The following is a 15,296-nucleotide window of genomic DNA, read 5'->3' as shown; positions in this document are numbered from 1 at the left end:
AAATTAATTTAGTATGAAGGACCACTTATATCGGAGCAGAGACTAACAATAAAATGGAACCATATTCCTCCAGGTCAATTCCCGTGGCAGACGCTACGGAATGAGGAATATAAGCCACGCTTAATCTGAGCAAAGAGGAGAAGGATAATGTGTGCATCAGAGAAAATGCTGCAGAAATGTGTTACATTTTTACTGTGTGGTAAATAATACCTGATCAAATTTATTCAGTGTTGGCTCCAGATCCTCCTCTGCATTCAGCTGACGACTGTATATGTAAACTCAAGAGTACAATTTGGTTTCAATTGATTTGTCTGTGTTGTTTTACAACAGGATGAGCAGATGTTGAAGAAATGTTATTTTAATTATTGAACTATTGCTGATTTGAACTTATAAATACAGTTTACCATCCTGCAAACTCCCTCTGTCCAGTGGATGTAGTAGATACCAATAATATGGACTTTCTTTTTGCTGCTTAGGAGAAGCAAATTCTGAATCATGAAAATCATGGTCCGCACTTCAGAGATGAGATGATCAAAAAGTACTTTTCCACCTTTTCAAATTCCCTGTAAAACTGCAGTCAGGAGAAGACAAAAGCATGAACACGGGGGTGGGGGAAGCCGTTCGGTATTTTTGTGCTGTTTGGAAGCTTTAAAGATATTTGCAGCTTGGCAGTTTGGGGAGCTTTTTTAGAATTAAGCCTTTGGAAGTGTCTCCATTACTCATGCCGATAAGGAGCTCTGAGCTGCTGTTCTCGGCAGGTCCTTCTCCTGTGCAGGACATGCTGATGTTTCTCTGGCAAACGGAGCTAAAAGATGTGCATTTGATCTGGATCCAGGAGCAAGTAGGCGCAGGATGAAAGAGTCAACAACATTCACTGAAATTATTCAGGAGCTTAAAGATAGCACAGATCTTCACACAAGGAAAAAAAATTGAGATATCTTTATGACATCGAACCAACATCCGTGTGTTGGGTTTTTGGTATTGGCGTAGCTGTCCAGGTCAGGGTAAATTCACTAAGGTCAAAATTGACTTACACCAAGCTGTGTGTAAGTCTGGAGGAATTCTGTTGAAGTATTCTTTACGGTATGAAGTAAAGCGTGAGGTTGGATTGTCTGGCATGCCTCTCTGTTTTCCCTCTGGAGAAGCTTACTAATTGCCAAAAGCAAATCTACTGATGTTGTAAGCATTCACCATTGAAATGCAATATTATAATGGAAGGAAGGAATTGTGAAAGCTAGTATGGAATATTAAGATTTCTTGTACCCTGTGTCAAGAGGCATAGGAAGAGGAAAGTAGTTCTTCCGTCATTCAGGATGTGATTAATAAGGTCTCATTATTTCATTCAGGAACACCTAAAACAAAAGGCTCCTGAACTGAAGAAGGTGTCTGGCATGGCATTCAAAGCTTGGATTTTTTGAATGAGTTCATGTGTTAGGATCTGAAATCCCACTAAATTTAAATGGGAATTGAGTTCTTAACACACTTGTTCTCTTTAGAGCTTCTTGGTTTAATTATATTTATTTCTCAGTTTACATAGTTTTCTAACTTTGAAGTCCCATAGAAATTATGGTGTGCATGCGAGATGGTGTATTCAAGATAATTTATTCATAAACGTATCCAAGTACCATGCTACAATACTATATCACAGTCTATATATTATAGCTTACTTGATGTAAATATGGTGTATAAGTATTATTATGCATTGTTAAGGTACCTAGTCTTAGTTGAACAAGATAAACCTCAAATTACTCCATCCTAGAGTTACTTAAAAACTAACAGGTAGATTTTTGTGTTCCTTTTTTCATAGTGGGGAAAGTGGTGCTGGGAAGACCGTAGCTGCTAAATACATCATGAGCTATATCTCCAAAATTTCAGGAGGTGGCCCTAAAGTACAGGTGAGTTGATATAGGGTAATATTGAAACATAAACATAGTCTAAAGATTTCCCTCAGAGGTAGAATGACAAAGATGTGTCTTGGCAGACGCCAGCAGCCCAGAGGCATTCCGCTGGGGAAGCTCGTGGGTGAGCAGAAATACGTACAAGCCCTCAACTTGTATTGAGAAGCCACTGAAGGGACGGCGAACTGCTCACTCACAGATTGCTGGGCTGCCTCTGGGATGGAAAATCCACAGACCCAGAATCATCTCTGCTAAAAGTTTTGTAGCTTTCATGTTGGATTATGCTTACAATATTTATTTATTTTTTTTTTAAGTGCAGGGGGTAAAAGGTACTTTAATTGCTGTTCTTAACCAGATTAAGAAAACAGCCAGTTTCCTTTTGGTAGATGTGTGGGGTTTTTTTCTCCTGTGTTGGCATTCTGTTGAAAACTGAACTGGCTTTTTGGGGTTTTATTACTTCCATTGAGTCTCTGATTTGTATGCATATGTCAGAGAGCCAACAGCAGGAACATCATCTTGTTTGACGAGGTTATCTATTAGAGTATCTGAAAGCTAGCTGAAACAGCAAAGAGTTGCTTTTGTTAATAGCTGTACTATGGAGGTCTGCTCTATTTATCAAAACCTATTAACTAAAGCTAATTGAGTGAATTAGCCATAAAAAGGCCCTAAACGATGTTACATTCATTGACTGACAGGCAGTAGTGGGTAGGCAGTAGCAGCTTTTACCAGTGTGCTCTTTTGGAGTGCTTATTGGTTTTTTTTGCTTTATTGCAGTCTGATGTTGAGTGTATTCTTTCTGTTTAGTTTTGCACAGCAGTGATACTGGGAACACTGCAGAAAATAATTCAGTAACCAAGAGAACGATGCAGAGAAAGTGTGCATTGTTTTATTTTTGGAATAAATATAATACTTTATAAATAAATACTTTGTTTTATTTAAGAGTCCAGCTTTTTGTACAGAATTAAAAAAATATTCTTAGTGATTACTAAGTAACAGTTGAGGAAGTTGTTAAGTTACCTTGAGCATTTCTTTTGAAATAAAATTCTATCTTCTTTTCACAACCTGGCATGCATTGGGTTTGTTCCAAAGCTAGTATCTTGTCCGTGTAGTAACAAACTTTATTGCTTTCTAGGACAGCTAGATAGCAGCAGCATTGATCCTGAAACAGGTTGCTTGAGTGCTTCCAGGTTCCTAAATTTCATGCTGCTCTGACTTCATTGGTTGTGGTTCCAGACCCCTCAAAACACTTAAATGCTCATGTGTAAGAAGGAAATTGTTTAAAATCAAGTTGATGGAAAAAACAGATCAATTTATTGGTTGTGTTCCTTGGCAGAACAGTGGACAGAAGGTCTAGCTTTTAGCCTCAGGCATTTTGTTCAATTTTGTAGGATTTTCTTCAAGAAATAGGAACTAGAAGCTCTGAATTCTAATACAGAATTAGATTCTATACCTTACTTAATCAAGAGGATTTCTTACAGATGCAGGCTTTCTTGCTTTTTTAATATGTAATTTAGGTGTCACGGTGTTTTAGAAAGTCTGTAAGAACTTCAAAAATGTCTATTTCTGAATCTCTGTTTCTCTTGTTTCCTAAAATTTTAGCATGTTAAAGATATTATTCTGCAGTCCAACCCTTTACTGGAGGCCTTTGGGAATGCAAAAACTGTACGGAACAACAACTCCAGCAGATTTGTAAGTCCTTCTGCCTTAGAGGTTACTTTATTCTTTGAACTTCTGTGCTGTTACAGAGACAGTATTCAGGAGTATAATATAAATTGTCTACAGATGACATAAATCTAAATAAAATATAAAGAATTTTTAAAAACATAAGGTATGTGTTGAGAGGTCTCTCTCGTTCTGTATAGGTTACACATTTGTTTCTCTTAGAGTATGTACTGGTCACTGTTTATTTATAAGTTGTTCAGTCTGCAAGAAAACAGCTTTTCAGCAAAAAAGTGGCCAGTTTTTCAAATCTGTGTATTATATACAGTAATACATGTTTAAAAAAATATAAAATAAAAAAAAAATTGATAGCTTTCTTAAAAATAGACTAAACCATCCTTAGGAGTTGTTTGATGGAAATGTCTTTACTAATATGTACAGGAAGTAGGCAGGAATTATTTTCAATCTGTCATTATAAAATAGTCAAGATAATACTGCTAAATGACTGTTCACTAGAAAAGATACTGCAGGTTCTGTTTTTAAAAGTTACACATAGGCTTTACAAATTGGAGATTTGTTCCTCAGCCAATGTGAGTGCTAATGCAGTTCGTGTCTCCCTGAGTGGAAAAGATGATTGCTTTACCTTGCCTCCAAGCAGAACGCTGTGTTTGCTGTCGTTCGTAAATCTGTGAAATGTTCTTCCTGTAGAGGTGAGCCTTATGGCTTCCTTTATCCTAAGGGTCTCAGCAGTGAAAAGAAGCCACCGACTTCCCCTCTACACTTGCGTTAACACATGACATATTATCCTGAATCTAGTGCGGTGTTAAGTGCAGAAAGAAAGAAGGAAACGTGATAGTTCAGGAATCTAAGCTTAGGTTATACCTTGAGGCAGCTGTGTCGCTGCATCCATGAAGATTAAATATCCCCGTAACCTTCCTTGAGATATGGTACAAGTGCCTGATTTCAGCTTTGTATTTACTAATCCTTCAACACCTTAAATTATTTATTGCAGGGGAAATACTTTGAAATCCAGTTTAGCCCAGGTGGAGAACCAGATGGAGGGAAAATCTCCAACTTCCTACTGGAAAAATCTCGAGTTGTGATGAGGAATCCTGGAGAGAGGAGTTTCCACATTTTTTACCAGGTCAGAAGTGTATATAGGTCCTTTCTGAGTTACTTAAAATATCTAGTTCCCTTTTGGTTGAAAAGTCATTCTCGACACAGTGAGGTTACTGAACACATACTCCAGAAGTAATCTGGATCTCACTGGGCAGCTTGATAGGGTGTTAAGGCTCCATCTAACGTAAACCCACCTAGCCGCCTTTCAGCTCCAGAACAGAAGTACTTCAATAAAGGCCTTGCTTGAAATTCACTGGGAACTCCCATATGGAAAAGTCCAGAAAATAACAGAAAAATGAGAACCTTCCAACAGATCTCTTTTTAAACTGGCCTGTATAATTGTACCTTCTGCTTTGGAATTCCATAGCACAGCTGTGAAAGAGAGCTTTGATTCTTGGTTAAGTTTTCTAGGACGTTTAAGATACTTATTTGTTGAATCCTGCAAGCATCCTCGCTTGGTTTTGTGTTTCAAAAAGGCTTTTCTGGCCTTCACCGGTCCTTGACATGCGAGTTGCTTATCCGCTAAGTGCCATTGATCACCCTGCACAAAACTAGAGTAAGGACAGTGTGCTGTCATGACGGTCAGCAGCTCCACGTGGCGTGGAAGTGCCATTGCCAGGATGCACAGTGGAGCTGGAGCTGCTCCAGGAGCTGTGTGTTCCCTTCCGAGGTGTATGAACAATTTGCACTGTCCTGCCGATTTTCCTCTGTGGCTTGGAGAGGCTTTTTCACCCAGGAGCTGAAAGACTATGGGGTGTTGAGTATGCTCTTCTGAGATTAGTTTGTTCATTCCTTCCTGTTGCAGCCCTCTCTGGGCACGACGGCGTAGACTTTGCGTAGGCCTGGGCAGCCTCTCCTCTGGCTTCACAGGGAGCACAGGAACCTTTTTTTTAACTACTCTCTTATTTATTCTTGGCCTTGTTGGCCTAGATGATGTAAAGAGGTGTGACTTGAGCCGTGCATCAAATAACATAGTATTGGAGCAGTGCAAAAATTGCTTAATATATGCCATGGCGGGCATAAAGGATGCTTGGCCTCACAATTGAGGCTACGAGTACTGCATTCTTAGTATGTTCTTTCAGCTCTGCCTGCCTTTCAGTAGGCACAGAAAACATGTTGTTCCTGAGGATTTAATAAATACATTGCAGAACAGAGAACCCACTTTGCCTTATCATTATGAGGTAAATATAATGAAAGGCATTCAAAGCACTGTCTTTGCTTTTTATTAGATGTAGAAGTTAGAATTGAAACACTCCTGGGAATGGGAATCTGGTCTTTTGGGTTAAACAATTCCCAGAACACAGGAAGGACACGTACCTGGCACGGTGCTATATACAGCCATACCTCTCCCAGTAACTTCAGGCTCAGTCAGTTTCTGAACTGCTTCATCTCTGCTGAAGATCCTTGTATGATGCCTAATTTGGGGATTTTTATTCTGCAGCTAATTGAAGGGGCCTCCTTGGAACAAAAAAGCAGTCTTGGCATTACCAGTATGGACTACTATTACTACCTGAGTCTCTCTGGGTCCTACAAAGTTGATGACATCAATGACAAATCAGATTTCCAAGAAACACTGGTGAGTTTTTTACTCTGATTTGCACAGTGGTGGAGTTATCTTTATGTCATTGCCCATTTGTAGCAAATACATTGATGTATTAATATGGGAATGAGAAACTAATGCAGATATAACTTATTTTAATGGTATTTTACCCTAAGGAGGGGGTATGTTACTCTGAAGCGGTCCTATACTGCAGCCTAAGAATCCTGGCAAGATACTTTTCTAGAAAGGAGTTTTGTTTTCTGTTTTTTCTTTTTTCAGAACGGTGCAAATTTAATGAAATTTAACTGAGTGCAGAAAATCTGCAGTAGGAAAAATGTGAAAATGCAAGCACAGTGAGGAACTTCCATTAGAGGAAAATATAAAAGTGTGCCCTGTTTTAGCTGAATTCTTAGCAGTGACTGATCTCCTATGCATATTTGAAACAGTGCAACTGAAAGGCTGGAGAAAGGGACTGAGAATCATGGATTGTAGAGCGCTTTATCCAGTGCTGTTGCCAATTCATTGTGTGACCTTTAAGTCATGTCAACTTTCTGGTCTCCTGTTATTAGAAATGTAATATTTAAAATAAGCATATTAATACATATCCTTATTTATATATGTAGCACATTTAAAGGCCTAAAAATATATTAAAAATTAAATAATTACTGTTGTATTCTAGCTAATCTGATATTTTAGGAAAACAGTTGAGCATACATTCTATAAGTTACCATGTGCTCTAGACTCCAAAACCCAATGTTGTTTTGGATTATTTTCTAGTAAGTGGCTGAAATTCACAGTTTAAGCCAGACAGACTGTGCTGTTTTTCAGAATCATTGAATACAGCTTCACAGTTCTTAGTCTGAGTGGATAAGCTACAGAAGGAATAAAGTCATTGTCTCTTAAGTTCATTGTTTCCCATTTTGCAATGAAACTACTTGTGACACTTAAGAGCAGGTGCTTGTTTTTTTAGTAACTTTCATTTTCCAGAATTTATTTTGCTAACAGATCTTCTAAATGGTGTAGATACTTCTGTATGTAAAAACATGCTGCAGTAGGACATCTGGTACCTTTTGAAACTTCAGCACAGGCTGTAATGAAATTTACCTACCTTAGGCATTTGAACTGTTTTGAAAAACTTGATTTTTTAACATCAGAATTTTAAAAGGACTTTATGACAAGAGTCACCGAACAGATTCTTCGAGTAATTTTGTTTTTTTCTTTTCCCCAGCATGCAATGAGTGTGATTGGGATCTTTGCAGAGGAACAGGCACTGGTGCTGCAGATAGTGGCAGGAATACTGCATTTGGGAAACATCAGCTTCAAAGAGGTTGGCAACTATGCGGGCGTGGAGAGCGAGGAGTGTAAGTACCTCTGGAAACTTAGAGCAGTAGCAGCGGGCTGAGGCCCAGGTGGCATAAGGTGAAGGGCAATCTCAAGCTGCTTGTCCACAGTCCATCACTTCTTATAACGCGAGACTGCTAATAGAGATTCTCTTCCAAAAGCAATGGTACCGACAGCCCTGTTTTGTCTTGTACAATGCCACTGACTGAACAGGAGTGCAGTTTTGCATTTTGAATTTAAGAAATCCTTTCCTGGCCTTTAAGTATGAAATTACAGAAATGGTGAGAAACGCTTTCAAGCAAACTTGAACTCTGCTCCTTTCAGTGCATCAGCACGTGTTCAGAAAAACACCTGTTTCTTACGTGGGTTGTCTGACCTCACTGTCATGTGAAAGCAGCTCCCAGCGTGTGGAGTACCCCTGGTCTCAGGTACACAGCACTCAGGCATGCACATATATATATGTATATGTATACATACATGCATCCAGAAGAGGTGCCTTGAAAACAGAAACTCAGAGTGGAATTGAAAAGCAGAATTTACCTACTACAGTTATGTTCCCTGTCTCAAATTTCACAACCTGTACCTCATTATTAGCTACATTTACTGTGTTATTATTTATTTCCTTATCCACAATACACCGTCCTTGCATCTTTCACCTCTTGTTGCTGTTTTGTATCAGCTAGGCCCACATCAACAAGTCGTTTAAAAGCTTAAGGGATCTTGAGTTTTAAACATTTTTGTCACGCTTTATACCTTGCTGTTGATTTTATGCTGCCTTGACAGTTTAAGGACAGAGTAGATAAGCACAGCCTATGTAGTAGCTTATACATATCTGTCTGTTCTCTTAACCCTTATTTCAAAATAGTCCTTATGTTTAGGAAAACTGCATTTGTTCAGTTTTAGATAAGTTAAATATGAAGTCTCGTGTGCAGTCAACTTCCCACTCACCTGTATTAGTACTCTCCTATTTGTTTTAAGACGTGGGGAAATAAAAATTACTAATTTTTAACCTTAATTTGAAAGAATAGTAAGTGAACCCAAGGAAAAACATTTTGTGGCATTTTATACATACAAAGAAGAGTATAGGATTTTTTTATATGCCTTATAATTCCAAAAGATCTACTGTGCTTCCATTTAAATCGTAGTATTACATCTTCCAATGAAATGAAGACATTTAATAGCCAGACATGGTAGCTACAGAGTGCTTTGCATCAAAGAGTAACGAACTGAAAAGACATGAGCTGAAAATAAGTTGGTAAATGTGAATGCATCTCTATGATGAGCCATGTACACCATATTTCTGTGGTCAGTGGGATATAAATATAGACGTTGTGCGTGAATAATACATTGAAAAAAATAGCAGATAGAATGAATATAGAACTTATAAACATACTGCATTTTAAAGAAGCCAGAGAAGAAATAGCAGCGTCCAGTACAATTTCTGCATTATGAAGTTGAAAGTTGGGTTTGTTTCTCTTTTCATTAATCCTCCCCCTTTACTGGAGGTTTACTGTTTGTCCTAGCCAGCTAAACAGTACAGCATTTACAGCCTGGATAGCCACGAAAGATAAAACACAGTGAAAGACCAAGACTGGCAATGATAGTCATACTTTGTGTAAGTCTGAAGTAATGAAAAGTTTAAGAATTTGGTCAGTAGTGTTCTTGTTATTATATAGCAAATTGCAGAAAAACAGGCAAGGGCCATTCTTCAGGACACCAGAAGCTCTAGTCTCTTACTCTGAGTCAGAATCAAGTCTGTACAGACCATTCTTGACAGACATTTAGACAAATACTTCTTCAAAACTGTCAGTGGCTACTATCTGTTACAGTGCTTGATTATATTAGTAGTTGAAAAAAGTTCTCATTATTTATTCTAAATCTTCCATGTTGCAAATCATGCCAAACTACTTGTTCTTTCCTGGGTGCAGAAAACAATTTAAACCATGCCTCTTTTACTCTTGCGTTGTATTGGAAGATTTGTTCTACACTTGCTGAAAACTGATGAGGTGAACCTAGTCTTTTTCAGCTTTTCTTCACAGATTGTATTTAAAACTGTTACACTCAACGTTACTGATTACTCTTTGAGGATCAGCTTTTTTCAATTTTTCAATTAACGTGCGTGTTCTGCTTTATAGATGGTAACTTCATGGTCCCTAACTAGGGAAAATGATCATGCATCTTAAAAATGTGAAGTTGTATCAAGTCATATCCAGCTGTTTGCAGTAAATCATTCGCACTGAAGAGTTTCTGAGCTATACATGGTTCTTACCATTATACTATCTTCATAAATTCTTACAGTACTACTGACTAAACACTTATTCTGGCATCTTTACAGTATATGTGAGCATATTTGGTCTATAATTACCTACATTCTTTTCCATTTTAAAGCATATGATGTTTGACCTTTTTGTGTGCTGTTCTTCCCAGTGATTTACCAGAAACGTTGCCATTGACTCAGCTTTGGTTAGTTGTGTGGCTCCTAGTATGCTGGGGTAAATTTAATCAGCTTCCTGATGGTACTGCGTCAGATTTCAGAAAACTGGTGGTTATTTGCAGTTTAAAAAAAAATAAATTGGATTAATGTACTGAAGGGTTTAGCGAAATCATGCTGTGATGTTACAGATGTGTAAAGCACAAGTGGCTGCTGCCTTGGAGATTGGTTTACATCCTCCCCACGCCAGTAAAGTAGATCTGAAAGGAATGGAACATGGAAGAAACACTGTCAGGATTATGTGATCTAGCAGAGGTGCAATACCAACCCCAAGAGTTGCCCTTGGGGGCTGTTTCCGTATGCTTTCAAGCAGTTTCTTTTTTCCGTTCCTTAAGGTGTGTGACACCTGCAGCTAACATCTGCGCCATGTGCTGAGAATGCAAAGAATACGAGACTTGTAGCTGCTTATTGCACAGATGCATTTTTCTGCTTTACTTTTAAACAAGGGAAACCAGAATTTGCAAAGTACTTCCCGAATAAGGGATTAAAAAAACAAAACAAATTAAATGGCAAAGTAATTGAAAACTTTTTGCAATATCTGAACTTAGAAGAAAGGGAAAGATATTAGGAAGGAGATAGCATGTTCTTTATTATATTTTAAACATTTTGTGCTTTTGCAAAGGATTTTCAGTGCTGTCAGTTCTATTTAATGTGTGAGCACTCTGTTTTATTTCCATCTCCTCCAAGAGTGATTTGTTTGAACTACATAGTTCAAAACTGTGACCTAAGCTAGCTGACATGTTTGAAGGACTGAAGGTACAGAAATAATTGGCTATTTTACTTCAGGGTGGTTTATCTTAATTGAAATTTATGTAAGCAAAGATTTGAAAATGTCCTTGGGGAGCTTAGAGAAATTTCAAAGACATCAATCCCTCTTTTTCTTTTTAAGCTGCATGCCCCATGAGATTTGTTAGTGCTGATTGTTATTAGAGATACAGCTTTTTTTTTTTTTTTTTTTTTTCTTTCTTCCCCTTAATTCTGTATTGGTTTAGTTTGTAAGTCATAATCCCATCACCCTCATCTTTCTTGCAGTTTTGGCTTTCCCTGCTTTTCTCCTGGGAATTAATCAGGACCGCCTAAAGGAAAAACTGACCAGCAGACAGATGGACAGCAAGTGGGGAGGCAAATCTGAGTCCATTAATGTAACGCTAAATGTGGAACAAGCCTGCTACACCAGGGATGCACTCGCCAAGGCCCTTCATTCTCGTGTTTTTGATTACTTGGTGGACGTAAGTTTGATTTACTGGATTTTACTGAAGTATCAAAACAAGTACAAGTACGCTAGGAATGTTCTTTGCGGTGCTTTTCTTGTCCATCATTTCTTTCACCCAGTACGTTTCTTTGCCTAAACCTTAGCAGCAGCGTTGAGCAGTGCGGTGGGAGCATGACCACAGATATTAAATACGAGGCACTGATTATACGACAAATGCTACACTTCATTTGAAGCAAATGAGCTGTGCTTTCAGCCCTGTATTTGCTCAGTCTCCTGCAACAACTATCCCATATGATGCTTTGACATCTCCTTCCTGGCAGCATCCATACATCTCTGAATCTTACTTTCTCTTACGCAGTTGTACTTTTTCAGATGAGCAGAATTAGTGGGTTATGGTCCCCCGCTTTCTTACCCCTGGCTCCCCCTCCTGCAAAGAACCACTTCAGCATGCCGATGTTGTGGCATTTGAGCAAATGGTCAAACTCCATTCTCCGTGCTAAAGTAAATGAGACCCTAGGCTGGGCTGGGGGGGTAGAAACCTTACCTCTGGCCAGGGGTGCTGGGTAGGTGACACAGAAGTCCCCTCTGCGGTGGCGCTGCTAGTGTCTTGGAAGTCTCCTCATCAGTGCCTGTGCCAGCACTGACACTGCAAAGCGGAGTTATACAGAAACAGGTGAAAAGATTCACGGTAACATCTGCAAAATGCATCAAGTATCAGGCTGAAGGCTGGGGGCTTTTTTGCTTGGCTCTTTTTCTTTCGCTGAGGCAGTTACACCAAAGGGGAAAGACTTTTACAAATGGTAGATCCAAAGGCTCACTGACCTGGAAAGCAGGATAGTGTACTGTTCATTTCCTAGCTGTTAATAACACTTTATGAAAGTGAAAGTAAAATACCCTATTACATATATTTGTGTTCCATTCAAATACGTTTTCTTTGAAGAAACCCATTATTTCTATGTAAACATTTAAGGATATAAATGTATCTTTTAAATATTATAGACTATACTTTGTTTTATGTTTTGTTTCTGTTTTATTAGTCTATTAATAAGGCTATGGAGAAGGACCATGAAGAATATAACATTGGTGTCCTTGACATTTATGGCTTTGAAATATTCCAGGTAAGGCAATGCAATACTCGGGATTGAGCTGATCTAACCTGGGAGAGTTTCTTGTTGTTTAGAGGGGAAAAAATTTAAAACAGGGTAAAAAAAAAAATAATCCTGTGGCCAGAATAAAAGCAAAAAAAAACCAACCCAGCCTCCTGGACACTGAGTTCTCACTGGTAATGTCTCGCTAAATAAACACAAAGTATTGAAGAAACTTCAAAGAAACTAGGTCATTGACCTTAAAAGAAAGATCCGAGATTACACAGAATGACTGTAAAGTCAGCAACCCATCCATCATTGACAGCGTTTCTTTGAAGGCTATTGCCAGCATAAGAACAAAGAATTACTGTATATAAAGCACAAGACTAATTTTTAAATTGTTTCCTTTTCTATAGAAAAATGGTTTTGAACAGTTCTGCATCAACTTTGTTAATGAAAAACTACAGCAGATTTTTATTGAACTGACTCTGAAGGCAGAACAGGTAACCAGACATTTATTATGAATTTGTAAGTGAGCTATTGCTTTTTCAATGGGTGGAAGAACTTGAGGTTTCATCATCTGCTAACAATAAAATTTTCCTTGTTAGGGAAGACAAAGAAAATAACCCACCTTTGTTGTTGGCTAACCCTAAAAATGTAGACCGCATCAGCTGCATTTATTCTGTAATAGGGCGGTACAGAGTGAGTCCACGATACGGTGTGCTAATGCAGTCATATGATTCTGCCCAGACATCCTGCATGTTCTGACTCACTGGCAGAAATGGAAAACTGCAGCTTGGTTCCATCCCTCTGCTTTCTTTGGACATGACACACAGTGAAATGGGAATACTTTCCTTCATTTCCTCCACCCCCCTGCCCCCCTTTTTAAAAAAACATACATAGATGAATGAAATAGATTACTGAGACAAATGCAGGAATACTTCTGAAGGTATTTGCAGCACTCTGCTCACAGTCTTACTGCAGAATCTCACTTTAGATGAATGTGAGCTTCTGCAGGGGAGGGCAGACAGCGTGCAGCTGAGCCAGCAGCATTGTGTGCGGGATGAGCTCAGCCCTGGCACCAACTTTATGACAACATTTTCAAGAATGCACATACACCATTGCCTTTGTATAAAAGTAACTGATCATTGCACACAAATGACCTGCTAAGTGTCTAGCTGAACTCCTACGTATGCGACTGAGTGGTCAATGTAATCAAATTTTAGTATGGTTTTTTTCCCCCCAGTCAGTCCCTAGATACCTTTATGGTTCCAGTAATTGCATGCAGAAATGGAAAGTGGAGCTGCGTCTCTGTTTCAAGTCCATTTCTAAATGTGTGGTTTTGGGGTTCTGAGCCTTGTTATGCCTGTCACAATTTTTAAAATACATGAGGGTACAGAAGCTGAGGCGCACTGCTGAGAGACTGTAAATGTCAGTTCGTTACATTGCAAAGTGCTTTGACAATAAATGTACTGATGAAATATTCCTGCTCTTCTCACTAACTACTCAAGGGCTCTGAATGCCAAAAGAATGTGGGGAGAGCAAAGAGGGATCCAGATTAATCTCTCAGGTGTAGAGAGCTGGATTTACTCATGATTGGGGTCATTTCTCCCACCTCCCCCCATACACTTCCCAAACACGAGCAGTGCAGAGCTTGTGTGTACGTACCCGTTCGTAAATCTAGTGCTACGTTCACAGTGCAAAGGAATATTTGCACCTTTCTTTTTACTTAACAGGAGGAATACGTGCAAGAAGGAATTAGATGGACACCAATAGATTACTTTAACAACAAAATAGTCTGTGACCTTATAGAGAACAAAGTGGTAAGTATTTAGAACAAACAGATGGGAAAAACAAGAAGGTTTTTATCTAAAATATTTGGTCAACTGCTTTGCTGTCAAGAACATTCACAGGAAAATGCAAATACTGTTGTTCAGTTACTGAGTCATACTAAACCTATATATAAATCTTACATAAGATGTCTTAGAAGAGCTCTAAGATATATGTCATCTAAGATACATGTTATCCACGATATTGACCAAAAAGAGAACCATAAGATAGCATGATTGATGCGTGACTAAAGAATAGAATGATGGAAATTAAAATTTTATCCACCTAAATTTATCATGAACTTCATGACATATTCTACTGTACATCAGATAAGGCTCTCTGTGTCCCTGGGAGATGTTTTCCAGTTTGGGGAAGCTACAATACCAGCTTTCTTTGAGGTACTGTCACCAAATTAAGTAGAAACAAGTGAAGAGGAAGTATTAGTAAGTGTTGCAGAGAAAAGAAACGTTGTGTCTTTGCTCCACAGAACATTCTGCCGTTTAAAGTATGTTCTGATGTGGGGTGACAACAAATGTTGAGTTGTCCTTTAGGACACAAATAGGTTGTTTTTCAGCTAATTCTTTGTCCTCAAGTAGGCCAGATAATTTTAACAGTAGTTCAGGTACTATAGTGACTTGTGCTTGAATGCGCGTCAGTTTTTGCCCATCTCCCATCTGTATCAGGATAACGAGGAAGAGGACAGGATTTCTGTCACAATCTTAAATATTTAGCTCTGAGTTTGACAAAATAGAGCATGTGAGTTTTAAATACTTACCTCAGACAAGGCTTATCTTTTGGTGGAACGGGAAAGAAGATTGCCTTGTGAAGGAATCAAGAATTGAAAGGTTGGGCGCTTCGGGGTTTTAGTTTTTGGTTTTTTAAAACAGCAGTGTTTTCCCCATCATTTCCCACTGTCATTACCGTTACAAAGTGCCATCTCTCCTTAAATTATTTGCATGCTTGTGTACAAATTAATCTCTGCTGTGAACTCTGCTGACTGGGGGGAATTCTTCCTGCAGTGACTTTGCTCTAGTGTTTTTGTAGCAAAGATAATTTTCTGTTGAGGGGGAAAAACTGGCATCATTTTTTCCCCCTCACTTTTGCTCTTTTTGTTATTCTT

General features: G+C 38.6%; 1 protein-coding gene across 1 annotated transcript in view; it reads left to right on the top strand.

The window, feature by feature from the left end:
• The window catches only part of MYO1E (myosin IE), a 92,748-nt gene that overhangs the window by 43,277 nt on the left and 34,175 nt on the right, over positions 1-15,296 (top strand). The window contains 9 exon segments of the mRNA XM_040601544.1: positions 1,808-1,895; positions 3,498-3,587; positions 4,570-4,701; positions 6,118-6,252; positions 7,445-7,577; positions 11,081-11,277; positions 12,299-12,379; positions 12,763-12,849; positions 14,083-14,169. Of these exon segments, the coding sequence (XP_040457478.1) occupies positions 1,808-1,895; positions 3,498-3,587; positions 4,570-4,701; positions 6,118-6,252; positions 7,445-7,577; positions 11,081-11,277; positions 12,299-12,379; positions 12,763-12,849; positions 14,083-14,169 (1,030 nt within the window).

Source organism: Falco naumanni, chromosome 7 (genome assembly GCF_017639655.2).
Source record: "Falco naumanni isolate bFalNau1 chromosome 7, bFalNau1.pat, whole genome shotgun sequence".
NCBI lineage: Eukaryota > Metazoa > Chordata > Aves > Falconiformes > Falconidae > Falco > Falco naumanni.
The sequence above is the reverse complement of the archived record's forward strand: the minus strand, read 5'-3'. Positions and strand labels throughout refer to the sequence as shown.